We start from the raw sequence: 27,366 nt of genomic DNA, 5'->3' as shown, positions 1-27,366 counted from the left end.
ATTCCACAGCATTCTTCGGGCGTGAGTCATGCAGGTCTGCAGCCAGCCCCAAAGGGGGTGTCGACCAGGCCGAGCGCTATAAATAAGCGCGCCTCACGGTGCTCACCACGCGGCGTCGCCAGGAGCTGCGCACGGTCCCCGGCGCCGCTGACCGGTGAGCTGTCCCCACCTCTCCTACCGGGCGCCGAGCCGCCGCGGGACCCCTGGGAGGGCGGGGATGGCACCCTGGAGAGGACAGGAAGGTCGCTGGAGCTCCCCGGGCAGCCGGGGCTGGAGCTGCGCCGCGGATGGAGCGGGGAGCCGGGAAGGGAGGTGGCCCGAGCCCATCCCCAGGCCGCCCAGCTGGAGGCAGAACCGCTGCGGGTGACTCCCGGAGCTCCTGTGCCCGCCAGCTCCGGCCACAGTTCTGTGGGCCGAATAGAGCAGGTGTAATGACCCTCCATTTGCAAGGATGCGGAGCTGCTCCTTGCAGAACTAACGCCGTGGCCGAGGCTGGAGGCTCGGACCAGCCGCTGGGGGAGCCGCTCTGCGCTCGGGCCTTCCTGGGGGGCATCCTCCCTGGTCAGGTACTGATCCCCGCCCGGGGCTGTCAGCTTGCCTGCTCGAGTCATCGTGGCTGCTCCTGGATTCTGTAGTTCTCTCCATAGTGTCTTTATAAGTACGTTTTGATTTAAGTACACGTTGCAACCACCTAAATCGCCCCCTTTCTGCTTCCTAAATGCACCAAGATACATCAGAGAAAAGTCACAACCGCCACCAGATCTCAGACGTCTGGTCCTACCGTCTCATTTTATAGATGATAATCTGAGGCCTGGAGAGGTTTAGGATCCTCTCCTAAGGTAAACAGCATGTAGGTGTCGGAATAGGGGCTGGAACTGAAGGCTTGGTGTTCCAGAATTTCTGGATCTAATAATAAAGAAGAAGAAGAAGCAGTTGCTTATTATTGTTTTTAAAGAAAGGTTAGGAATTTAGGAGTAAGTACTGATACAAAGAAAGGATGCCTGCTGGAGTGTTCATTATAGTAGTGGGAGATCATGTGCACAATTTAAATGCCCAACCTTGTGGGATGGCAAAATAGAGTACTCCAGAAAATGCACTATTCTACAGCCACAAAAGTGTGCTTTTAAAAACGATTTGAAGATAGTGAGTGTAAGGGATCTGATCGCATACCAATGCCTACAAAACAGAAGGACATCTACCACGGTGCTAGTGTTTGCCTCTGGCTGGTATGAATTACAGGTGCCCCGTTTTTCTTTTCAGTTTAGTTTCTACATTTGGGGAGGTAGCAGGACAGGAGCTTGGGCCTTGGGCTTTAAAAACCATGCAGCACACTGGCTGTGTGACCACTTCTCCTTCGCCTAGGTCTCTGTGTCCTTCCCATGGCTCTCTCTGCTGTGGGTTAAACCTCCCTGGGGGAAAGAGACTGCCTGGTGGTGGTGGGGACCGGAGGGTCTTGGCAGGGCTTGTCCAATCGTAAGATTTGGCAGCCGGGTGCCCAGGCCCGAGCTGAGAGGGGAGGAGGGTCAGCACACTCGGAGGGCAGTTCTGGTGCTGTCCTTGGACGAGCGGTATCAGTATCACATTCTGAATCAGACTCAGCATTAAAACAAGACACTGTCCCTCCCCAAGGGGAGTACTGGAAAGGAGCAGATCATTGCACTAGGCAAAGCCACACTGAGGGACCAGAGTTACCTGTTTCAGTTCCTCTGTCCCTCTCCAAACATGCCACCTCCTCCAACTTCCCTGATAGATTGTGCCAATGCCCATAATTGGTCCTAGGTCAGATTTCGAAAGAGTCGGGATTTACTATGATTATGTAAGACCCCTGTGTTTACAGAACACGTTCACATCTCTGAGGACCGTGCTAGGGACATTTTACAGATGAAGACAGTGAGGCTCAGGTTTAAGTGACGTGGTGTCAGGGAAAGAGCACTGGACTGGAGGTTGGGAGGGCTGGGTTACCAGCAGACTGCAGACCTTGGGGAGCCCCATCCTGTCTCTGGGTTTGGCTTCCCCTCTGAGGTGGAGGGATTGGGGCAGGTGACTGATCTTTTTCTTGGCTGGGACCCAGTGGCTCCCCATGGAGCCCAGGCTCCTGGTGGGAGACTATACTGGCTGCTGGGTTTCTGGACTGCTCAGGCCGTGCTCTTGCCTTCAGCTCCCAGCGCCCTGTCTTCCTGTCCAAACCTATTTCAGAGGCCCTTGTATGAATTTCTGAGACATATCCAGGGGCCTGGCCTCTTCCCGAGAGGTGTTCTTGCTGGCTTTCTCTCTCTGGCGTGACAAAAGCTCTGCTTCTCTTTGAGGCATTTCAGGCCCCAGTGAGCCTCCAGGGCAGAGCCCATGACCCTGGGGCCTTCTGGCTAGCCTGAAACAGCCCCTCAGCTCAGCCACCCACCCTGTCTTTGGGGAAGGCAATGACCCACTCTCTTCTCCCACGCTGCTCCTTTGCTCTGTTGGCTGGTTTGGGAACCACCACTTGGCTGCTCTACTAATTACTTTCCCGGAGAGGCTTCCTTTTTTCGTGTGCTACCAGCCGTCCATACGGGCCTGCCTGCCTGCCTGCCTAGCTGAGGGCAGGTTTTAGATGCTCACAATTTCAGGAAGGGAGGCCCCCACCTCCCTGTTCTCTTAGGGGAAACCAGTGTGTTCAGATAAGCAGTGGGGCGGGAAGGCCAGAAGATGGGCTGCTGGAGAGAGGAGTTCTGTTTTATGCAACAACTTCAGCTTCTGGGAAAGTCCATTGTGTAAGATTGTCCTGGGCGCCCAGCAGTCAGCTGAGGGGTGGCAGGGGCACCTTGGCAGGGCACCCTACTGTGGGCTTAAAGGGAACAGCCATGCGAAAGGGACCTGGCAGCAGAGGCACACATCCATCCAGAGGGAACTCCTCCTGGGGAGGCGGGGGACCCACTTTGTCAACCCCTCTCTACGCTCTAAAGACAATTGTCCCCTGCTCTGCTGCATTTATATACTCAAAGTCTATGCAGGGAAGAGATCTCGGGTCTTGTGCCAGGGATGCCACATGGCATTTATTTCCTTTGCCGACCCAAAGGATTGGCTGTCACTGCCTCAGAAAGGCAGTTTTGGGTGGTGTTGAGGCTTGGTGGAGAAAAAGGGGTGACCGATTGGTGATGCCTGCTGTGGGCAGGATCCATGAGGCACACAGCCCAGGCGGTCTGCCTGAGTCCTGGAGCTGTCCCCACATTAGGGCTGGGGAAGGGGAGGGCCGGAGAAGTCATCTGAGAGGGGTTTTGAGGGTTTATTTGATACGAGCAGGTATCAGATAGATGTCCTTTCTAGATGCAGAAAGCACATGCTCAGACTTAGCGGTTCTGGGGGAGGAGGAGAGGGAGGAGGAGGACTAACGAAGAGGACAAGGAGGAAGACGAGGAAGAGGGGGAGGAGGAGGGGGAGGAGGAGAAGGTGGGGGCTGGACCTGAGCCCAGGGCTCTGACCAGAGTTCTCATTTCTTCTGTATTAGGCTGCTTCTCCTGTGGTTCCTCTCTGTACCTCCCTGCCACCACTTTCTTTTGAAGGTGTCCAATGGCAAGTCTGGTCTTTTCTCCCAGTTTCCCTGGGGACAAAAACACGATAATGCCAGCTGAGGGGCCGGCTGAGGGCAGGGCCTCCGCAGGGCTCCGGGGAAGCTGCTGTAGGCTGCAGGCCCGGCCGGAAACCAGCAGGCCATCTAGCTGTTACCATGACAGTCTCCTGTTCTCTACAAACAGAGGCCTGCTGGGATTCCAGAATTGGAGAAGGAGGCATGATGAAGACTCTCCTGCTGCTGGTGGGGCTGCTGCTGACCTGGGACAATGGACGGGTTCTGGGAGACCAGGCTGTCTCAGACACCGAGCTCCAGGGTAAGTAGACCAGGTGTCCCCTCCTAGCACCCTTCCTCTTTGTCAGGGCTCAAAGTGGTAGAGGCCTTTTAATCCCATGCACCACAGCTGCTTTGCTCAGGCTGTCCTCTCTCTCAGAGCCTCCTCCCCCCAGCTACCTGGTCTAGATTCTTTGTGGTCAGGTGGGCTCCTAGGCACTTTTTTAGGTGTATCCCCAGCACTTTCTGGGGGCTGTATCCCTTTTGACTGTTCCCTCACCAGTCTGCTGTCCTGGGGCCCACACCTCCTCCATGAAGCCTGGCTCCTTTGAGCTTTTGTGAGCTCCCATTTTTGAGTCTCCATAGCACCTACTATATGTTTCTTTAACCTATCCACCTGGAAAACCAATGCTCCATATCCAGGAAAGAGGAGACATCCTCCTGCAGAGCCCAGCTTGGCCTTTCCTGAAACCGATCCTCCCTCCGCCCTTCTCCCTCCGCCCTTCTCCCTCCTCCCCACTCTTGCCCTACAAGCTGACCGGTTCTCTGGGGTCATAGTTAAAAACCCAAACTTTGAGATCAAACTTGGGTATGTGTCTGGCTCTGTGACTCCTGTATTAACCTGGGGCAAGTATCCGACCTCACTGCATCGGTGCAGTGAGGATGATGTCAGTGCAGAGAGGATTACACAAAAGGCATGTGACGGTCAGCTCAGTGCTTGCCTCAGGATAACCACCAGAAAAGCCTTAGCTGTTACTTCTTCAGTACTTTGGTCACATTGTCTCATTGCATTTACCACACAATGTTGTGTCTTGATCACAGTCTCCCTGTGGAATGGTGCCATTAATTCATCTTTGTGTCCCCTATCACTCGGAACCGTGGAATAAGGAAGTTCAGATGCTTGGTTAAACTGCTTTCCAAAAACGCTTCTATCCAAAATAATATTTTACATTTTGATATTTAAACAGTTATGTTTCCAGGGTTTTACAAAAACATTTACTAAATTCAAGTAACATATAGTGTATGATTAGTTTCAGGGGTAGAATTTAGTGATTCATCGGTTGCACATAACACCCAGCGCTCATCACAACACATGCCCTCCTTAATGCCCATCCCCCAGTTACCCCCTTCCCTCCCCCACTTACCCACCAATGACCCTCAGTTTGTTTCCTAGAGTTAAGAGTCTCTTATGAATTGTCTCCCTCTCTGTTTTCGTCTTATTTTATTTTCCCTTCCCTTCCCCTATGTTCATCTGTTTTGTTTCTCAGGATTTTTTTTTTTTTTTTTTCCCCGTGAAAACTTTCTTCTGCAGCTGGGCAGGCTTGTTCTAGAGGCACAGGGGCATAGTGGCCTAGTGCTGCTTGCCATCCCGCCTCGCCTCCAGGGCATGCCTGCTCCAGTGGTTTGTGTTCCTGAACAGCTGGTGTAGTTGGTACTTGCGCCCTGTGATGAGAACCTATGTCAGGGAAAAGCTGGGGCCAGGAGGCTACCTGCCAGGGAAGGTGCTCCCTGCCTTGACAGTCCCTAGACTGAACTGACCTTCCCGACCATTCCAGCTGGTTCTAAGGTTATATCCATCTCTTTCTCTCTCCTCACTCTACCTCCCTGGACTTCTGTTGCAGAAATGTCCACCGAAGGTAGTAAGTACATTAATAAGGAAATAAAAAATGCTCTCAAGGGGGTGAAGCAGATAAAGACCCTAATAGAACAGACAAACGAAGAGCGCAAATCACTGCTCAGCAACCTGGAGGAAGCCAAGAAGAAGAAAGAGGTAAGGAAGAGCCAGCTGACCGCACCTCCCCCTTTCCCTCCCATCCCCCCTGGCCACTGGAGTTCCCCTGCTGGAGGGGAGTGGTCACAGCTCCTCTGGTGCCCTGCTGGGTTGCCACGGTGACCCTCAGCCTTTTCAGGCTAGTGTCAGCTGATGCTGGGGCTGTAGTTAAGAAAGAAGGAAGGTTTCTTTGCTTTTGAAAGCTTCAAGGGGTCAGATCTTGGATCTGGTTTCTTACCAGCCTGGCCCAGAGCCTGATGATGACCAGATTAATTTCAATAGATTTTTCTAAACCCTGACTATGCAAGCTCCAACGTAGGCTTTGGATAGGGTCTGTCCCAGGTCAGGAGGAGGATGGCTCCCTCCCTTTGGGAACCTTATCTAGTAGGGGCAATATCTTTGGGGTTAAAGCAGGTATACACTGTAGTGCCCCATGGCTTTCTAGAGTTCTGACTACTTCATAAAGAGACACTTAACTCTGATGGTAAAAATAGTGCATCTAGCCTGGGCTTAATAAGTCAACAAAACTAAAACATCATAATGGAATAAACAACTTATTTTAAAAATCAGTAGTCTCCTGAAGGGTATTCTAAAAACCTATTCCCGTTGCCCCCATAACCCCTGATGAAGGAGATGCTAAGACAGGGTGACCTGCCACCTTCATGACCCATAATGCGTAGTAAAGCATTTTAAAGGCTCTGAGAAGTTCTGCAGTAAAGGCGTTCATGGAACTTCATTTAACCCTGTGTTTTCCAAACCGAGTTGATCTGGGAATCCTCTTTTCTCCCCATGATAGCTTTAACACAATTCCCTGGAAGCCACTTAATGAAATGCTGGCCTGGATGCGGCTCTTTCTTTTGACACTTAATGCCTTTCCTTGGCATCAATGTGTTTCCTCACTATTCTATGAGAACCCTCCAGATGCTCATAGAGAAGTGTCCAGCAAGTCCTGTTCTTGATTTTTTGTACTTGTCATCAGAGTTTGGTACTCTACAACCAGGTCCTGTGATAAAGGGCATTAAGTTTAGGAAAAGACTCCATGACTAGAAGGAATAGGTGAACAGGAAAGAAGAGAAAGGAAGGAAGTGGGCGGTACAGTTGATGCTTGTGAATTGGCATGGTAGGAGGTGTGGTGGTCTTCCCAGCAGGATCAGGGAACCAGGAGAGCCTGCGCACCTGGATCTGCAGAGGGATCTCAGATAACTCAAACTCTTCCTGGTCAGCTCTTCTCAACATAGCTTTGTTTGGGGTGTGGATGCCCTACTTAATCCTTGTTGAAGGGTTAATATGCTCATCTGTCGAGATTTTAATACAGAAAAGTGGAAGAGAAGTTTTCCATAACCCTTTTACATATGGACAATTTACTGTTAACATTTGATTTGTTTATTACTCCTTTTTCCCCTCCTCCATATTCTTCTGATAGCCACTGTATTCAAAATTGCAAATTGGTAACATGAAAAATGCTTGTTATATTATTTAAAACTTAACTATGAACACCCTAGCAAAGCTATACTTCTGGCCTCTGTGTGGACCACAATTTGTTCGACCTGCTTTCTAGTTTTAAGCATACAGGTTGATTCCAGTATTTTTTTTCCATCATAAATGAATCTGTAACAAATATTTTCATGAATATGGATTTCCTCTTTATGGCAGGAATTCTTTGGGATGGACTCTTACAGAGTTATTAGGCCAAATGACATGGATGTGCCAGAGCATTTTGGTAGTTGTGACTTTGATTTTGAGAGCTTGCTAATTTCTATTGCATGCCAGGGACTGAGGCTGCAATAGATGAGTAAGATTCAGAGCACCTCCGGAAGCTTTGGAAGACAACATTTATTTTTATTTTTATTTAAAAATTTTTTTAAAGATTTTATTTATTTATTCATGAGAGATAGAGAGAGAGAGAGAGAGAGAGAGAGAGAGAGGCAGAGACACAGGCACAGGGAGAAACAGGCTCCATGCAGGAAGCCTGATGTGGGACTCGATCCTTGGACTCCAGGATCACGCCCTGGGCTGAAGGCAGACACTAAACCGCTGAGCCAACCAGGGATCCCTGGAAGACAACATTTAAACACCAGAAATTGAGAATAGAAATACAGTGTAAGTGAGAGGTAAATCCTGGAGTCAAGACTCAGGGCAGCATCAGAGAAAGGGAATTCTAGTGGCTGGGGAAGACTGAAAGAAGAGCCAGTTCTTGGAAGTTGAGAAGATGTGAGGTTTTTTTTTTTAAGATTGATTTTATTTATTTATTTATTTATTTATTTATTTATTTATTTATTTATGAGAGACACAGAGAGAGAGAGAGAGAGAGGCAGAGACATAGACAGAGGGAGAAGCAGGCTCCATGCAGGGATCCTGATGCAGAACTCTATCCCAGAACTCTGGGATCACGACCTGAGCCAAAGGCAAATGCGCACTGAGCCACCCAGGCATCCCAAGCCACCCAGGCGTCCCAAGGAGATGTTTAAAGCTGGGTAGGGAGGGAATTCCAGGTGGGAGAGGGAATGCAGGAGTAAGAGGAGGAAGCAAGCACGCCATGTGGCTGGACATAGGAAGGTCCGCCCTGGGGAATGGAGGGCCCGGCACCACGGTGCCTGCTTGGAGAGGGTGAAGCTTTGGTTTCTGTATGGCTAACCTGGAAGACTATACTTTCAGGGATCATTTCTATAGTTTGTATGGCTAACCTGGCCTCATGTCCTCCTGTAGGATGCACTATATGATACCAAGGATTCTGAAATGAAGCTGAAGGCATCCCAGGGGGTGTGCAATGACACCATGATGGCCCTCTGGGAGGAGTGCAAGCCCTGCCTGAAACAGACCTGCATGAAGTTCTACGCACGTGTCTGCAGAAGTGGCTCGGGGCTGGTTGGCCACCAGGTGAAGGGACACGCTGCTGGGTACAGCTAGGCTCTGAGTGGGGGAGGAGAGAACTGAGTGAAATACGCTTCTGCGCCCAATTCCAAAGTGTGGGGGTGTTCCTCACACCAGGCAATTCTCGCCCCAGCTGGGTGCCTACAAATCAGCTCAAATCTGACACTGTCTACCTGGAGACAGCATCAGATCTCAAGGGCTAAGGGCTCAGACCCACAAGACTGTCCTCCCCACCCTCCAACTTCAGGTGCCGGTCACAGGTCTGGGTTGTTACCTGTGCTTCTGTCCAACTGGCTATAGATCGGAGGTTCCCACGGCTCCCTCCTTGGGTTCAATTAATTTGCTAGAGCAGCTCACAACTCAGAGACACATTTGGCTTATTAGGTTATTGGTTTATTATTAAAGGATATAACTCAGAAAAGCCAGATAGAGGCAATGCATAGCTCAAGGTATGGGGAAGGGGTGGGGACCTTCCATGTCCCCTGAGAGGGCGCCACGCTCCTGGATCTTCACATGATCAGCAAACCACAGCTTGTCAAGCCCATCCTTTTGGGTTTTTATGGAGTCTTCCCCACATAGGCATGATTGATAAAATCACTGCTGATGGATTCGAATTCCAGCTCCTCTCCCATCCCCAGAAGTCAGGAGATGGAATTAAAAACCCGATCATTCTAATCTTGTTTGGTTCCTCCAGCTACCAGTCCCCATCCTGGGGACTTTGCAAAAGCCACCTCATTAACATAACAAAAGACCGTTATTGCTCTCATCTCAGGAAATTCTAAGGGTTTTAGGAACCAGACCAGGGCCAAATATACACTTTCATTTTATTTTTTTAAGATTTTACTTTTTATTCATGAGAGAGACAAAGAGAGAGAGAGGCAGAGACCTAGGTAGAGGGAGAAGCAGGCTCCCTATAGGGAGCCCGACGCAGGACTTGATCTCAGGACCTGGGATCAAGCCCTGAGCCGAAGGTACATGCTCAATAGCTGAGCCACCTGGGGGTTCCAAATATATACTTCTTATTTTAAATCACAGTATCATGGCTTCAGGCCATGCCAGATGCAATTGATTCACATGCCAGATGCAATTGGTCAGCTCTGGCTGCATTTGGGCCTGGAGTGCCACGACGTCAGTTGGCAATGTTGGCTACAAGTGTGCAAATGTAAAGTCATTAAAAGCACCTGTGCCATCTGCTGGATGATTCTTATCCAGGTATTATTAGCTGGATAACATAACAAATGACTTCATAGTATGGCAAATCCCTGGGTCCCCACTTAGGCAGAAAGAATTAAGAATTTCAGCACGTTAATATTGATCCCATCCTCTCCTGCCAGCCTCGCCTGGTCTGAACTCATGAAGGCCTATCAGTTGGCCCCTGGCTGACTCGAGGTGTGGGGATCCTTCGTGGCCAAAGAGGAGACTAGTCTCAGGTGACAGGAGTTTCTGTATCTCTTGGCCTCAGACATCCTCCCAGGCTCTTCCTTGTTGCGTGGATAGAATGGAAGCCCATTGGGGGGCCAGGGAGCCGGTCCTAGCAGAGCCTGTGGTCATGTGCTATGTGACCAAGGAGACCGAGGGGCCGCAAAGGGCCAGGACTGGCCCTTTTCCATGAGCAGCAAGTGCAGGAGGCAGCTGGGACCTAGGCGAGCTTCTCCTAACTTCCCCATTCTGCCTGTGATAGCTCGAGGAGTTCCTGAACCAGAGTTCTCCCTTCTACTTCTGGATGAATGGCGATCGTATCGACTCCCTGCTGGAGAACGACCGGCAGCAGACCCACGCCCTGGACGTCATGCAGGACAGCTTCAACCGGGCATCCAGCATCATGGATGAGCTCTTCCAGGACAGATTCTTCACCCGGGAGCCCCAGGATACTTACCACTACTCACCCTTCAGCCTATTCCAGAGGAGGCCTTTCTTCTATCCCAAATCTCGCATCGCCCGGAACATAATACCTTTCCCTAGATTCCAGCCCTTAAACTTCCATGACATGTTTCAGCCCTTCTTTGACATGATACACCAGGCTCAACAGGCCATGGATGTCAACCTGCATAGAATTCCTTACCACTTCCCAATTGAATTCCCAGAAGGTTAGAAAGCTCTCTCGTTTTTCCTAAGATGGGATGGGAACTAGCAGGTTATTGAGAAGCCTGTTAGATTCTAAGAACTATGCTAAGGGCTGGCGTGTGTCATCTCAGTTTACGCCAGCAGTCCCATGAAGGTGGTATTGTCTCCCTTTAAGGAGGAGAAAAATATGACAGAGAGATGATGAAACATGTCTGACCTGGTAAAGGCGGACCCAGTCAGAATTAGCCCTGCCAGACTGGGAATCTGTGTTCTTTCAAGTTTACCATGCCCCTTCCAGCAACTGGTAGGCAGGGCATTGATTACTCCTTTCTAGAGAACCAGACCCTTTGTCTTGGCAACTCAGGTGACTTTATGGGGATGCCATGCATACAGTGGTGACAAATTATATAATCAATCCATGTTACAGTTTAGAAAGCTGTTCTTGGCTATGACCTTGGGGCCTGGCAGAGAATGGGCATGCATGAATATTTTTTGAATGAATCAAGTCTAATACGGACATGAAAAGTTAATACTTTTAGAGGTAATTTCCTTCATTGAATTAATAGACATGGTTTGCTGACACTGTCTCCTAAATACTACAATTTGGCACCAAGTTTGGCTTGAAATTGTTTGGAGATACAGGAGGACATTGAATGGAACAGCATCTACTGTGTATCTGTAATTGAGGGGGAGCCTTGTGTTACAAGGAGGCTCTAAGGAGGATCCCATTCCTGCCTTCAAGGGGCTTGCTGATGGGCTAGGGGGAGAGAGATGAGCCAGATAGAATGCAGAGCACACAGGGTTTTAATGCCAAAGAGAAGTGCATATAGCTATGGCAGTGTGGAGGTAGGAAGGTCTCATCGGATGGACATGGTGGGAGTTGAGGCCATACCCAGCTGAGGGATCCCCTGGAACCACCTCCTGGTCCCTCTGCAGGGAGCCCTGATCAGCGAGGCCTGAGTCTGCAGGTAGACAGCTCATTTCCAACCTGCTCTGCCCACAGAAGCATTTCAAAGGGGCAGACGGTAGTGTGGAAGGGATCAGAGGGGTGGCCCATCATTATGTTGCTCTGTGTGGTGCCTCAGCATAACTGACTCCCTCTTCCCTGGTATGTCTCCAGAAGACAACCAGAACCGCACCGTGTGCAAGGAGATCCGTCACAACTCCACAGGGTGCCTGAAAATGAAGGACCAGTGTGAAAAGTGCCAGGAGATCTTGTCAGTGGGTGAGTTGGGGAGCTTTGGGTCCCTGGTGTATCACTGGGGCTCTCCTTAGAGGATCAGACACATGGGACTTGAAATTCCAGCTCTGCTGCCTTCTAGCTGTGGTACTGGGGGAAGTCCTTGGCTCTGCTCCATGTGGGCCCCCATTTGTAGACAAGGGTTAAGATGTATGGTTGTCCCAGAAATTGGGGAGATACCTTTTTTTGATTTTCCTAGCTATTCTCTTCCCAAGAACTGAACCTGGTAGGCCTCCTCATTTCTTCCTGTAGATGATGGAATCTTAGATAATATGCAATCTGTTAACAAACACCATGACACCGTGAGCACTGTTCGCACCGTTGTTAAACGCTTTGCAAACATTTACTCATTTCCTCAGACTGACCCTGAGTTGGGTACGGTTCCAGTGCCTATCTTACAGAGGTGAAAAAGCTCATAGTCACAGGAAGGTTGGGTAACTTCCCTAGATTATAGGATTCCTTGGAGAGCTAGGTGTTGGGGATGTGTTCTGGGGTCACTGGTAGTGGTACCTTGGCGTCCCAGCAAAATACCTTTTGGTTGGTCGGTCCCCAAAACAAAGAAAATAGGGTTGACCATTGAACAACGAGGCGGTAACATAAGCCATCCATAAACATGTAGTTCATAAGTAACATGTATTATATACTGTATTCTTAAAATAAACTAGAGAAAAAAAATCAAGAAAGTCATAAAGAAGAGAAAACTATGTTTACAGTACTGCCCTGTGAAGAACCCGCGTCTAAGTGGACACAGTTCAAACTGTGTTGTTCGAGGGTCGCCTGTACTTCCCTTCAGCTGTTCCCGCCTCAGCTTTATCAGATCTGTTCCTTGGCTCATTTCTTCCTACTTTGAGTAGCAGCTGTCAAAGCCTCTGCAATGGCTCCTGGCACACAATAGTCTCTGTTCCGAAAGAGTTCATTATTTTCCCTGGGACATAGCAGATCAATCTCGTGGCTTCGCTCTTACTTAATACGCTTGGGCAAGCCAGGGCAAGCCTTCAGAGTCTAGTTAAATATTCCTAGCCTCACACCTATAATTTTCAAAGCCACTGCAAATAAATACAAGTGTATTTGCAAGTGTATTTGTGAGGGGCCGATGGATGAGGTGTAGATGAGTCCTCAACCAAACCTCTTGGGTTTTCCTCCATCAAATATCGTAGAGTAGCACAGATCACACAGCTTCTCACCACAAGAAAATCATGTGTAGGGCCAGAAGATGAGAGGCACAGATGCCCAGGCTCAAATTGGCACTCCTAGCGCTGACCTTAATGGTCCTGGATCACAGCTTACCTACACTGCCTTCCCTTCTACACTGACGAAGAGTTACTGTCTCTTATTTAAGATGCGAGCAGCCGAATGAGCACGCACTGCATGAATGTTCTAGACTAGGGTTTCTCAGCCTCGGCACTATTAACATTTTGAACCAGATTGCCTTCTTCTTTTTTTTTTTTTTTTTTTTTTAATTTTTTATTTATTTATGATAGTCACAGAGAGAGAGAGAGAGGCAGAGACACAGGCGGAGGGAGAAGCAGGCTCCATGCACCGGGAGCCTGATGTGGGATTCGATCCCGGGTCTCCAGGATCGCGCCCTGGGCCAAAGGCAGGTGCCAAACCGCCGCGCCACCCAGGGATCCCTTCTTCTTCTTTTTTTAAAAGATTTTATTTATTTATTTGAGAGAGAGAGAGAGCATGAGCGAGGGGAGGGTCAGAGAGAGAGACAGACCGCCCGCTGAGCAGGGAGCCTGATGTGGGGCTCGATCCCAGGACCCCAGGATCATGACCTGAGCTGAAGTCACTCAGGGACCCCCAGACTGGATCACTTTTTGTCATGAGGGGCTGTCCTGTATGCTGTGGAATGTTTAGCAGCACCCTTGGGTTCTACCCTCTACGCACCAGTTGCCTCCCCTGCCCACCAGTTGTGACAACCAAAACTATTTTGAGACCTTGCCAAATATCCCCCTGTTGGGGGGAGGAGACAGCAGAGGCCCCTGGTTGCGATCCACTGCTCTAGACTGCGTCTCGGTTCTCAATGACTTTTCTCATTTTTAAATTTTTTCCTGGGTGGCGCAGCGGTTTGGCGCCTGTCTTTGGCCCAGGGCGCGATCCTGGAGACCCGGGATCGAATCCCACATAAAAAAAAAAAAAAAAAAAAAAAAAAAAAAATAAAAACCCGATCATTCTAATTTGTTTGGTTCCTCCAGCTCCAGTCCCCATCCTGGGGCCCTTTGCAAAAGCCCCCTCATTAACATAAAAAAAGACCGTTATTGCTCTCATCTCGGGGAAATTCTAAGGGTTTTAGGAACCAGACCGGGGCCCAAATATACACTTTATTTTTTTTTTTTTTAAGATTTTATTTTTTATTCATGAGAGAGCCCAAAGAGAGAGAGAAAAAAGAGACCTAGGTAGAGGGAGAAGCGGGCCCTCCCTATGGGGGCCCCGACGCAGGACTTGATCTCAGGACCTGGGATCAAGCCCTGAGCCGAAGGTACATGCTCAATAGCTGAGCCACCTGGGGGTTCCAAATATATACTTCTTATTTTAAATCGCAGTATCATGGCTTCAGGCCATGCCAGATGCAATTGATTCACATGCCAGATGCAATTGGTCAGCTCTGGCTGCATTTGGGCCTGGAGTGCCACGACGTCAGTTGGCAATGTTGGCTACAAGTGTGCAAATGTAAAGTCATTAAAAGCACCTGTGCCATCTGCTGGATGATTCTTATCCAGGTATTATTAGCTGGATAACATAACAAATGACTTCATAGTATGGCAAATCCCTGGGTCCCCACTTAGGCAGAAAGAATTAAGAATTTCAGCACGTTAATATTGATCCCATCCTCTCCTGCCAGCCTCGCCTGGTCTGAACTCATGAAGGCCTATCAGTTGGCCCCTGGCTGACTTGAGGTGTGGGGATCCTTCGTGGCCAAAGAGGAGACTAGTCTCAGGTGACAGGAGTTTCTGCATCTCTTGGCCTCAGACATCCTCCCAGGCTCTTCCTTGTTGCGTGGATAGAATGGAAGCCCATTGGGGGGTCAGGGAGCCGGTCCTAGCAGAGCCTGTGGTCATGTGCTATGTGACCAAGGAGACCGAGGGGCCGCAAAGGGCCAGGACTGGCCCTTTTCCACGAGCAGCAAGTGCAGGAGGCAGCTGGAACCTAGGCGAGCTTCTCCTAACTTCCCCATTCTGCCTGTGATAGCTCGAGGAGTTCCTGAACCAGAGTTCTCCCTTCTACTTCTGGATGAATGGCGATCGTATCGACTCCCTGCTGGAGAACGACCGGCAGCAGACCCACGCCCTGGATGTCATGCAGGACAGCTTCAACCGGGCATCCAGCATCATGGATGAGCTCTTCCAGGACAGATTCTTCACCCGGGAGCCCCAGGATACTTACCACTACTCACCCTTCAGCCTATTCCAGAGGAGGCCTTTCTTCTATCCCAAATCTCGCATCGCCCGGAACATAATACCTTTCCCTAGATTCCAGCCCTTAAACTTCCATGACATGTTTCAGCCCTTCTTTGACATGATACACCAGGCTCAACAGGCCATGGATGTCAACCTGCATAGAATTCCTTACCACTTCCCAATTGAATTCCCAGAAGGTTAGAAAGCTCTCTCGTTTTTCCTAAGATGGGATGGGAACTAGCAGGTTATTGAGAAGCCTGTTAGATTCTAAGAACTATGCTAAGGGCTGGCGTGTGTCATCTCAGTTTACGCCAGCAGTCCCATGAAGGTGGTATTGTCTCCCTTTAAGGAGGAGAAAAATATGACAGAGAGATGATGAAACATGTCTGACCTGGTAAAGGCGGACCCAGTCAGAATTAGCCCTGCCAGCCTGGGAATCTGTGTTCTTTCAAGTTTACCATGCCCCTTCCAGCAACTGGTAGGCAGGGCATTGATTACTCCTTTCTAGAGAACCAGACCCTTTGTCTTGGCAACTCAGGTGACTTTATGGGGATGCCATGCATACAGTGGTGACAAATTATATAATCAATCCATGTTACAGTTTAGAAAGCTGTTCTTGGCTATGACCTTGGGGCCTGGCAGAGAATGGGCATGCATGAATATTTTTTGAATGAATCAAGTCTAATACGGACATGAAAAGTTAATATTTTAGAGGTAATTTCCTTCATTGAATTAATAGACATGGTTTGCTGACACTGTCTCCTAAATACTACAATTTGACTGGCACCAAGTTTGGCTTGAAATTGTTTGGAGATACAGGAGGACATTGAATGGAACAGCATCTACTGTGTATCTGTAATTGAGGGGGAGCCTTGTGTTACAAGGAGGCTCTAAGGAGGATCCCATTCCTGCCTTCAAGGGGCTTGCTGATGGGCTAGGGGGAGAGAGATGAGCCAGATAGAATGCAGAGCACACAGGGTTTTAATGCCAAAGAGAAGTGCATATAGCTATGGCAGTGTGGAGGTAGGAAGGTCTCATCGGATGGACATGGTGGGAGTTGAGGCCATACCCAGCTGAGGGATCCCCTGGAACCACCTCCTGGTCCCTCTGCAGGGAGCCCTGATCAGCGAGGCCTGAGTCTGCAGGTAGACAGCTCATTTCCAACCTGCTCTGCTCACAGAAGCATTTCAAAGGGGCAGACGGTAGTGTGGAAGGGATCAGAGGGGTGGCCCATCATTATGTTGCTCTGTGTGGTGCCTCAGCATAACTGACTCCCTCTTCCCTGGTATGTCTCCAGAAGACAACCAGAACCGCACCGTGTGCAAGGAGATCCGTCACAACTCCACAGGGTGCCTGAAAATGAAGGACCAGTGTGAAAAGTGCCAGGAGATCTTGTCAGTGGGTGAGTTGGGGAGCTTTGGGTCCCTGGTGTATCACTGGGGCTCTCCTTAGAGGATCAGACACATGGGACTTGAAATTCCAGCTCTGCTGCCTTCTAGCTGTGGTACTGGGGGAAGTCCTTGGCTCTGCTCCATGTGGGCCCCCATTTGTAGACAAGGGTTAAGATGTATGGTTGTCCCAGAAATTGGGGAGATACCTTTTTTTGATTTTCCTAGCTATTCTCTTCCCAAGAGCTGAACCTGGTAGGCCTCCTCATTTCTTCCTGTAGATGATGGAATCTTAGATAATATGCAATCTGTTAACAAACACCATGACACCGTGAGCACTGTTCGCACCGTTGTTAAACACTTTGCAAACATTTACTCATTTCCTCAGACTGACCCTGAGTTGGGTACGGTTCCAGTGCCTATCTTACAGAGGTGAAAAAGCTCATAGTCACAGGAAGGTTGGGTAACTTCCCTAGATTATAGGATGCCTTGGAGAGCTAGGTGTTGGGGATGTGTTCTGGGGTCACTGGTAGTGGTACCTTGGCATCCCAGCAAGATACCTTTTGGTTGGTCAGTCCCCAAAACAAAGAAAATAGGGTTGACCATTGAACAACGAGGCGGTAACATAAGCCATCCATAAACATGTATTTCATAAGTAACATGTATTATATACTGTATTCTTAAAATAAACTAGAGAAAAAAAATCATCAAGAAAATCATAAAGAAGAGAAAACTATGTTTACAGTACTGCCCTGTGAAGAACCCGCGTCTAAGTGGACACAGTTCAAACTGTGTTGTTCGAGGGTCGCCTGTACTTCCCTTCAGCTGTTCCCGCCTCAGCTTTATCAGATCTCTTCCTTGGCTCATTTCTTCCTACTTTGAGTAGCAGCTGTCAAAGCCTCTGCAATGGCTCCTGGCACACAATAGTCTCTGTTCCGAAAGAGTTCATTATTTTCCCTGGGACATAGCAGATCAATCTCGTGGCTTCGCTCTTACTTAATACGCTTGGGCAAGCCAGGGCAAGCCTTCAGAGTCTAGTTAAATATTCCTAGCCTCACGCCTATAATTTTCAAAGCCACTGCAAATAAATACAAGTGTATTTGCAAGTGTATTTGTGAGGGGCCGATGGATGAGGTGTAGATGAGTCCTCAACCAAACCTCTTGGGTTTTCCTCCATCAAATATCGTAGAGTAGCACAGATCACACAGCTTCTCACCACAAGAAAATCATGTGTAGGGCCAGAAGATGAGAGGCACAGATGCCCAGGCTCAAATTGGCACTCCTAGCGCTGACCTTAATGGTCCTGGATCACAGCTTACCTACACTGCCTTCCCTTCTACACTGACGAAGAGTTACTGTCTCTTATTTAAGATGCGAGCAGCCGAATGAGCACGCACTGCATGAATGTTCTAGACTAGGGTTTCTCAGCCTCGGCACTATTAACATTTTGAACCAGATTGCCTTCTTCTTCTTCTTTTTTTTTTTTTTTTTAAATTTTTTATTTATTTATGATAGTCACAGAGAGAGAGAGAGAGGCAGAGACACAGGCGGAGGGAGAAGCAGGCTCCATGCACTGGGAGCCTGATGTGGGATTCGATCCCGGGTCTCCAGGATCGCGCCCTGGGCCAAAGGCAGGTGCCAAACCGCCGCGCCACCCAGGGATCCCTTCTTCTTCTTTTTTTAAAAGATTTTATTTATTTATTTGAGAGAGAGAGAGAGCATGAGCGAGGGGAGGGTCAGAGAGAGAGACAGACCGCCCGCTGAGCAGGGAGCCTGATGTGGGGCTCGATCCCAGGACCCCAGGATCATGACCTGAGCTGAAGTCACTCAGGGACCCCCAGACTGGATCACTTTTTGTCATGAGGGGCTGTCCTGTATGCTGTGGAATGTTTAGCAGCACCCTTGGGTTCTACCCTCTACGCACCAGTTGCCTCCCCTGCCCACCAGTTGTGACAACCAAAACTATTTTGAGACCTTGCCAAATATCCCCCTGTTGGGGGGAGGAGACAGCAGAGGCCCTGGTTGCGATCCACTGCTCTAGACTGCGTCTCGGTTCTCAATGACTTTTCTCATTTTTAAATTTTTTCCTGGGTGGCGCAGCGGTTTGGCGCCTGTCTTTGGCCCAGGGCGCGATCCTGGAGACCCGGGATCGAATCCCACATCGGGCTCCCGGTGCATGGAGCCTGCTTCTCCCTCTGCCTGTGTCTCTGCCTCTCTCTCTCTCTGTGACTATCATAAATAAAAAAAAAAAAATTAAAAAAAAAAAAAGAAAGAAAAAAATTCTTAACAGTCGTTGGACAAGGGGCCCCACATTTAGGGATCCCTGGGTGGCTCAGCGGTTTGGCGCCTGCCTTTGGCCCGGGGCACGATCCTGGAGACCCGGGATCGAATCCCACATTGGGCTCCCTGCATGGAGCCTGCTTCTCCCTCTGCCTGTGTCTCTGCCTCTCTCTCTCTCTCTCTCTGTGTGACTATCATAAATAAATAAAAAAAAAATAAAAATCTTTAAAAAAAAAAAATTTTTTTTCCTGGTGGAAGGGTTAAGGTTATTCACTAGGTTATCTTTTTTAACCTGGTTTTTATCTTTTGCCCCAGCTAACATTTAAAAAATTCTAATACAAATGATTAAATTTACTGGGACGACTTATGGTAACCCTTTATAGGAAATGTAAGATGAAAAGATCTTTTTTCCCCTGGCTTGCTAGGGTCTCATGTACCATCCTCGGGACATTTTTGAAAAAATTAGGGAATGAAAATCAGTAGCTTTTAAAGAGAAAGTGAGGAGTTACCAGCTCTTATCAATCTGACAACCTTCAGTGGGCATCCCAGGACCAAAAGCAGTCACCTGTGTCTTCTCTATGCTCCTGGTGACTTTGTTGATCTGCCATGGTGGGCAGAGCAGGCTGCTATGCTTTGTGCCCCAAGGATCCTGGCCGGCTCTTGAACTCACGGACTGTTGGCACTAGATTTCTAGCTCTCGCAGACATGCTCAAAACAGGCGTGGAGAATTTTCCAGAGCCACAGATGGAGAGAGGAAGAGCCTACTCTGTAGGAGTTAAGGTCCTGGGTTCAAGTCTCAATTTCATCCCTGGTAATATTTAAGGTCAAAAAGATGTGATTTTTGAAGATAGTGGATTTCTAAAGCACTCGCATAGGTGCCCCACAAATGGCAGCTGTGAGTGACGCTCCCTGTCTCTGGAGATGATCTATCCAGGGACTAGGGCAGCAAGAGTAGCTCCAGGTCTGAGCACATAAACTGCGATCAATGCTTCTCCAAAGTGTGGTCAAGCCCTTTGTCACCAGTCCCCAAGGAGAGAAGGCTCTTGCACCCAAAGGTAAATCACTGGTGTCACCAAGGACACTGTTTAGTTCAGGTGACACTGTTTTCCAGATCAAGACTTTGTTGATGAAAGAAGCTGCGTGTTGATTTACATTCTGGGGCAAGCTCCGTATTTTGTTACAGTCTGACAGCACGTGGCTCATGGTTGGGTCTTTAGAGTAGCTCTGCTGTAGGTCCTGGCCCCAGGAACTGATTTCCATTCATGTTTTTTTTTTTTTTTAAGATGTTATTTGTTTATTCATGAGAGACACAGAGAGAAACAGGGACACAGGCCGAGGGAGAAGCAGGCTCCCTGCAGGGAGTTGGATGCGGGACTCGATCCCAGGACCCCAGGATCACACCCTGAGCCAAAGACAGACGCTTGATCACTGAGCCACCCAGGCACCCCTCCTTTCATGTTTTGATCCCTTGTTAGCCTGCCCTTCACACGTCTGCTTTTTTTTTTTCTTTTCCCCATCTCTGGGCAGATTGTTCTTCCAACAACCCTGCGCAGGTCCAGCTGCGACAGGAACTTAATAATTCCCTCCAGATTGCGGAGAAGTTCACCAAGCTCTACGACGAGCTGCTGCAGTCCTACCAGGAGAAGATGTTCAACACGTCCTCCCTGCTGAAGCAGCTGAACGAGCAGTTTAGCTGGGTGTCCCAGCTGGCTAACCTCACTCAAAGTGAAGACCCATTCTATCTCCAGGTCACGACGGTGAGTCACATGCTGACCACACTCTGAAGCTCAGGGCCCCTGGGTGTGGTCTGGAGGGGATGTGAACCTCCCCTGGGAGCAGAATGGGATGAAGCTGTTAAAGGGGGCACTTATACTTTGGATTGAGCATTTGTCATATGGCGGGAAACCTAAAAACTTTTAGGTACATTGTTGCAGGGAAAAGCCTCATCTCCCAGTGAGATGAATGTCATGCCCCTATTATTAGTAGTATTATTTAGAAAGGGTGGAGGAGCAAAGGGAGAGGAAGAAAGAGAATCTTAAGCAGGCTCTGTACCTAGTACAGAACCTGACGTGGGGCTTGATCTCATGACCTGAGCCAAAATCAAGAGTTGGATGTTTACCGACTGAGCCACCTGGTGCTCCCATCAAAACCCCATTTTATGGTTGAAGAAAGTGAGAGATTCAACAGCTTGCCCAAGACTTAATAACGAATAGGTGACGCGCCTGGGTGTTGGAACCTGTCCGCCTAGTTGAAAAGCCTGTGCTCTTTCCACGAAGCTGCCTCGCTGCTCTACACCAGGTAGCATGGCTCATGAATTGGTGCATTATTTACCAGTGATAGGAAGCTTCTCTCTAGTGCTGGGAACCTTTCTTTGTTTTTCTTTTCCTGATTCCTTTTCTGCCACTACCCCAGCCAGTGGCTTCCCAAAGAACATATAGGGGCTTAGAAACCACTTTTCCTCTGGGACTCCCCATGGGCTGGTCATCTGCATATAGTGTTTACACCTACAACCAAATGGCTCTGAATTAGGGCATTTCTGTTCATTGAATCGGAATGATCTCAAACTTAGTAAAAAGCTTGTCCAGACTGAAGCCTGGCCTTTTTTTTTTTTTTTTTCTCAAAATGTTGACCAATATTTCAGTCCTTCTCTTATCTTTTTTTCCTCCTAGGTGGGTTCTCAGACTTCTGACTCCAATGTTCCCGTGGGCTTCACTAAGGTGGTTGTGAAGCTCTTTGATTCTGACCCCATCACGGTGATGATCCCAGAAGCAGTCTCCAGGAACAATCCTAAATTTATGGAGACTGTGGCAGAGAAGGCTCTTCAGGAGTATCGCCAAAAGCACCGGTGAGTATGCAGGCCTTACCTGTGGTCCTTCCAGGCTCAGCAGGTGTCCAGGAGCCAGAAGAAATGCAGCATATCCAGCCTGGGAATGATTGTTCCCATAGCCAGAGCCCAGGCAGGAAGCCAGAAAAATCACTGGTAATTTTATTTCTCCTTTGGAGAATGTTCTTTTTCTCTCCTCTTTCTTTCTTTCTTTCTTTCTTTCTTTCTTTCTTTCTTTCTTTCTTTCTTTCTTTCTTTCTTCTTTCTTTCTTTCTTTCTTTCTTTCTTCTTCTTTCTTCTTTCTTTCTTTCTTTCTTTCTTTCTTTCTTTCTTCTTTCTTTCTTTCTTTCTTCTTTCTTTCTTTCTTCTTTCTTTCTTTCTTTCTTTCTTCTTTCTTTCTTCTTTCTCTCTTTCTCTCTCTCTTTCTTTCTTTCTTTCTTTCTTTCTTTCTTTCTTTCTTTCTTTCTGATTTTATTTATTTATTCATGAGAGACACAGAGAGAGAGGCAGAGACATAGGCAGAAGGAGAAGCAGGCTCCCTGTGGGGAGTCCGATGTGGGGCTCAATCCCAGGACCCCGGGATCACTACCTGAGCCTAAGGCAGATGCTCAACCACTGAGCCACCCAGGCACCCTTGTTCTTTCTTTCTTTATAAGCATTTGATTATTGGTTGCTGCCCCTCTGTGCATGTCCAGCCCTCACCTTCTCTTCTCCTCTGTTTTTGTTTTCAGAGAGGAATGAGATGTGAACATTGCTTCTCCAAATATGGGAGGGCTGAGTTCCTTTGGCCCCAAGATGAGTGCTAGGCCCCTAGAGAGAGCTCTGCATGTCACCAAGTGACCAGGCCTTGCCTCGAGGCGCTCCTGTCCCCTCACCCAGCTTTCCTTCCTCTGGACTCCGCACTGTAACGCCTACGTTTGCTGATCATGGGAAGAACTCCTGTGTGCCACTAACTCAATAAAACTGCCAAGGAATCTGAATGTGCTGGGGTGTCGTCCTTTTATGCTGGGCTTTTCTATCTCCCACACACCTTCATCTTGACATGGGAAAAAAAAAAGTAGAAAAGAAAAGCACTAGCTAAGATGGTATAAGGAATATCATATAATTGAGAATAAAAGGAGTGACAAAGTTAAACCAAGGATTTCTTGCTTTTAGGAGCAGAGATGTGTTCCAACGGCCAAGTAAAATACATTTCTGAAAAGTGAATCTTGTCCATTCCATTATAAAACGGTTGATGTATTCTGATTGGGGTGGGTGAGATCTCCTGAAGGAATATATTGAAAATAAGATTGAAGAAGGGATGATAATTAGGCATGCTGGGTATTAAAATACCCAGCTGATCTTTTATTTTTTCAAGATTTTACTTATTTATTCATGACAGACACACACAGAGAGAGGCAGGGACATAGGCAGAGGGAGAAGCAGGCTCCATGCGGGGAGCCCGACGTGGGACTCGATCCCAGGACTCCAGGATCGTGCCCTAGGCCAAAGGCAGGTGCCAAACCGCTGAGCCACCCAGGGACCCCCCAGCTGATCTTTTCTTAATGGAATCAAAATGGAATCTATTGTCCCAAAAAGACAAAATGAAGCGATTTCCTTTTTCCTTGTCAGGGTTTGGAATTCCTGTGGCACTTTCTTGACTGTTGGCATTATTTGTCTGCTCCCATCCACACAACCTTCCTATCTTTCCCGGGACCACAATTTCTCATCTACCTGGATTTTTCCCTGGGGGTGTATTTACCACTTAGTGGGATATAGCTGGGCTGCAGTGCCCCGTGCTGCCAGCAGAGGGCCCTGCCCGGCCGTGGTTCTTCCCTCAACATCACCTTATGAAACCTTAACCATTTTGGGGTATTTTCTAACTATAGAATTCCTTTCATCAAATATACTTCACATGCAGAAAACACATCTGGTGGCATTCCAGGTTTGTGGCAAAGTCCACATGGACATGAAAAGCTTAGAATGTGCTTAGGTTACCATTCCTTGTCTCTCTCCTGCAGTTCTAAGTATCTGCTGCATAAGTAACAGACTCCAAGGCTTAGCTCATCAAACAAGCTAAGTATTTTCGTATTACTCAAGGAAATTCAGAATAAAGTCCGTATGATCACTTAGTGACATATATTAGGTTTATGGGTTCAGGAGGCGTTTCCTAGAATGATCATCCTTGTAAATTGTATATCACATTAATATCTCATGCCTTATTTCAAGATTTACTTTTTGCTTTCTATTATGTCACTAGATTCTGGAAGCCACTATATCCAACTGTTGCTCCTTTTTATGCAATCTACTTTACACTGGCCTAGGCTCGCCTCTTTAAAGATAGCCTAAAGCTGACTCCGAGGTTTGCTAGAAACCCGCGTGTCCATCTTCTGCCCCCCTTTGCACAGTGGCTTTGTTGGGGGTCCTTGGATGTCTCTCCATCTCTGACAGGGGTCCTAGCCTGAGGCACTACAAAAACCGAGGCAGGACACGAGATCACCAAAGCGCAGGGATGAAATGGGGAATTCCAGCAGGGAGACTAGGGCTAATGAGGCCTTGGTTTCTGGTCTCTAGGAATCTTGTGGCAAAGTGGGAGCAGGGCTTGTTCTGAGAAGAGAGGGCTTGGCATCTGCCTGGCAAGGGGGATGCCACCAGCCTTGTGGTTAGGCCCTATGACACTTGATGGCCTTCTGCCAGAACACTGTAATAGAAAATAATCTCTGCTCATTACATGGTGAAATGACACCAGAATTACAGTGTAGAGCTTGTGCAACTGTACCAGTGGTCCTGGGCCAGCCAAAGTGCTCTACCACTTGGGCCAATTGTTTCATGTAATCTCATTAGGTCCCCCAGTTGCTCTCTAGGCAGAGGTCATTTCCCCCATGTTACAAAGGCTTCCAGGAGTAGCGTTCGTTAGAAGAGCGTGTGACTCAGAAGGCTTAGATGGAAGAACATCTGACCCTTATCCTTGTGGCCCACAGAGGCTATCAAGGGGATCTCAGGTTGCTCACCCTTCACTGTGAAGTGGAGGGGAAGGGAGGAGGGAGGTTGGAGCCAGGAAGCTGCCCACGTGTGCAGAGCAGAGCTCACCACTAAGTGGTGGGGTTGGGGGTGAATGAAAGGCCATTTGGCTCAGGCTTCACTTACCCAGAGGGCCTCCCATTGGGCTTCTGACATCATCTCCAGTGGGGTTACACTTTGGTCACAGAGTTACAGTGACAGGATCGAAGGAACATGCTCACCATATAACAGTACCCAGAGCGGGCTGGAGGCTTGGGCTGCTGGCAGGGGCCGCCCTAGAGGTCTAAGGGTGCCCAAGTGAAGTTCAAAGCCAGCCCAAGGAAACCATCATTCTGTCTACAAGGAGAGGACAGCACCTGGCAGGAGCAGTCTAGGTGACCAGACCGAGCAAGACCCCGCCCCACCTCAGATAACCCCAGACAGCTTGAGCTGGGGGGATGGTGGGGTGGTGGATAGGGTCCAGAGCCAGACGATGCCCCTCCCAACTGCTCTGGACTCTCGGAACCCGGGGTTGGGGTGTGTGTGAGGGTAGAGTGCCCCTCACCTCCACCCCTCCTCTGATGGGGGACGGGAGGGGTTCAGATCCGGATATTGGATTGACATTCTAAATACACAAAACCGGTTGTTTTATAAACTGCGGCGTGTCCAGGAAGGAAAACGCTCTGCAGGAGATGTGATTTAGTGATGGGAACGGCCCTTAGAATGAATAAGAATATTTCATGTTTGTGTCCCCACCTGAGCTGAACCCCATGAGAGGCGGATTCCGGGAGCTCTGAGCCGCGATGGAGATGCAGCGCGCTGGGCGGAGGGCACCCGGGGCTCAGGTTGCAGGGATAACAGGGACGGGTTGCCCGCCGTCGTGCCACCTGGGAGTGGCAGAGCTGGGATCGAACCCAGGCCTGACGCCGGGGCTCACCGGGAACCTCACCACCACCTTTTAGCCGCTTGGGCCTCCCACCTCTATCTCCCATCCAGCCAGCATGGCCTGGCATCTTCTGGCCGTGAGAGAGCAGCTGGGCAAACCTGGGACGGATCAGATAGCTCTAAAGACAACGTGGAAAGGACTCGGCTCTGCAGAGCTTCTTGATATATCGAACCAGTGATCACCAAATCAGTGATCACCAAATCATCAGTAAATAGCATGTCCCACATGGGACAAATTGACAAGGTGGATGACGAGTTGTCCGGATGCCTGTGGGATATTCTCAACCACTGGGTCAGAATCCTGCAGGTTGGGACACCTGGGTGGCTCAGCGGTTTAGCGCCTGCCTTTGGCCCAGGGCGTGATCCTGGAGACCCGGGATTGAGTCCCACGTTGGGCTCCCTGTATGGAGCCTGCTTCTCCCTCTGCCTGTGTCTCTGCCTCTCTCTCTCTCTGTGTCTATCATGAATGAATGAATAAATAAAATCTATTAAAAAAAAAAAAAGAATCCTGCAGGTTTATGATATGGCTGAGAGCAGGATGGGGACCAGTAGTTGGAACAGTCCTTCCTGCCCCCCCCCCCCACCAGCCACTGCTCTGAGGACTCAGTTTGCTGATGGCCCACAGTTGCCTTCAGCCCACCCAGGCCCCTCCAGGGCTGCGGAGGCGCTTACTCAGGCTGGGAAAGGGGATGGAGAGAGGATAGCACCATTGCCTGTCTGCCCTCGTTTGTTGCCTCCAGTGCTCCCGGGAAGGGGGTGGGGGGCAAAGACACTGACCTTGAACTAGTACCAGACATTTGCCCACAAGCTCCTCTGGATCTCAGTCCCCCTCCGGTGCCGAGTTCAAGAGAAACCAACCGCTCACCCAATCTTACCTCAAAGAATGCACATCGCAGGGGTGGGATGACAGGTGGGCCTTGTGTTCATAAGGAGACTTTGGACGACTGTGTATGACTTCATGTACGTGAAATCACAGAGAGGTGTCAAAGGAACGGATCCATTCTCCAACCTCAAACCCACATCCAAGCATTGGTCCACCTGCATGGAGTGCACAGGGTGCTGTTGGCCTTTCACATAAGAGCCTGCAATGATCTTGAACATGGCACAGCGTGGATGTCAAAAGTGGAAAAAAACAACAACCAAATTTTGATAATTTCCCGGAGATGTCTAGGTGTCATCTGGTCTCTGAAAGGCCCTGCCATGTGGGAAAGAAAACCAGGGGGAAAACCAAGATAAAGCAGGCTCGGGGGATTTAGTTCAGCTTTGCTCAGACCCTGCTTTATTGTATGGGTCCTTATTTATTTATTTATTTATTTATTTTTAAAGATTTAATTTATTCATGAGAGACACAAAGAGAGAGAGAGGCAGAGACACAGGCAGAGGGAGAAGCAGGCTCCACGCAGGGAGCCTGATGTGGGACTCAATCCTGGGACTCCAGGATCATGCCTCGGGCCGAAGGCAGGTGCTAAACCACTGGCCACCCAGGGATCCCTTTATGGGTCCCCTTTTAGTCCATGGGTTCCTGCAGGGCTCCTAAGATTAGGATGCTCATAGCTATTTTTCCAGCTTCCATGCCCCCATTGTGGTTAGCTCCTGCCTTTGGCCTCATTTTAGTAACTAGAGACCTACAGGTAGGATCTTCCTTGTAGGGTACCCAGACATCTCTAAGTTTGAAACCTAGGCTTGCATAGAGAACTCTTCCCTCTCAGCAACCCCCTCCATGGCTCCCCTCCCTCAGGGTCTGCTCCCTTCTCTGTGGCATTCCTGGCTGCTTTACAGTTGGGCA

General features: G+C 49.0%; 1 protein-coding gene across 1 annotated transcript; it reads left to right on the top strand.

The window, feature by feature from the left end:
• Positions 1–22,636, top strand: CLU (clusterin). The gene is made up of 9 exons (XM_041767412.1): positions 1–154; positions 3,729–3,860; positions 5,440–5,588; positions 8,295–8,465; positions 10,141–10,546; positions 11,644–11,748; positions 20,360–20,589; positions 21,502–21,677; positions 22,388–22,636. Exons 2-9 carry the CDS (start codon positions 3,764–3,766, stop codon positions 22,395–22,397), a joined length of 1,344 nt encoding a protein of 447 aa, XP_041623346.1. The 5' UTR covers positions 1–154; positions 3,729–3,763; the 3' UTR covers positions 22,398–22,636.
• The last annotated feature ends 4,730 nt before the right edge of the window (positions 22,637–27,366 follow it).

Source organism: Vulpes lagopus, chromosome 8, assembly GCF_018345385.1.
Source record: "Vulpes lagopus strain Blue_001 chromosome 8, ASM1834538v1, whole genome shotgun sequence".
Lineage (NCBI taxonomy): Eukaryota > Metazoa > Chordata > Mammalia > Carnivora > Canidae > Vulpes > Vulpes lagopus.
Note: the sequence above shows the minus strand (reverse complement) of the source record. Positions and strands in the feature narration are given on the sequence as shown.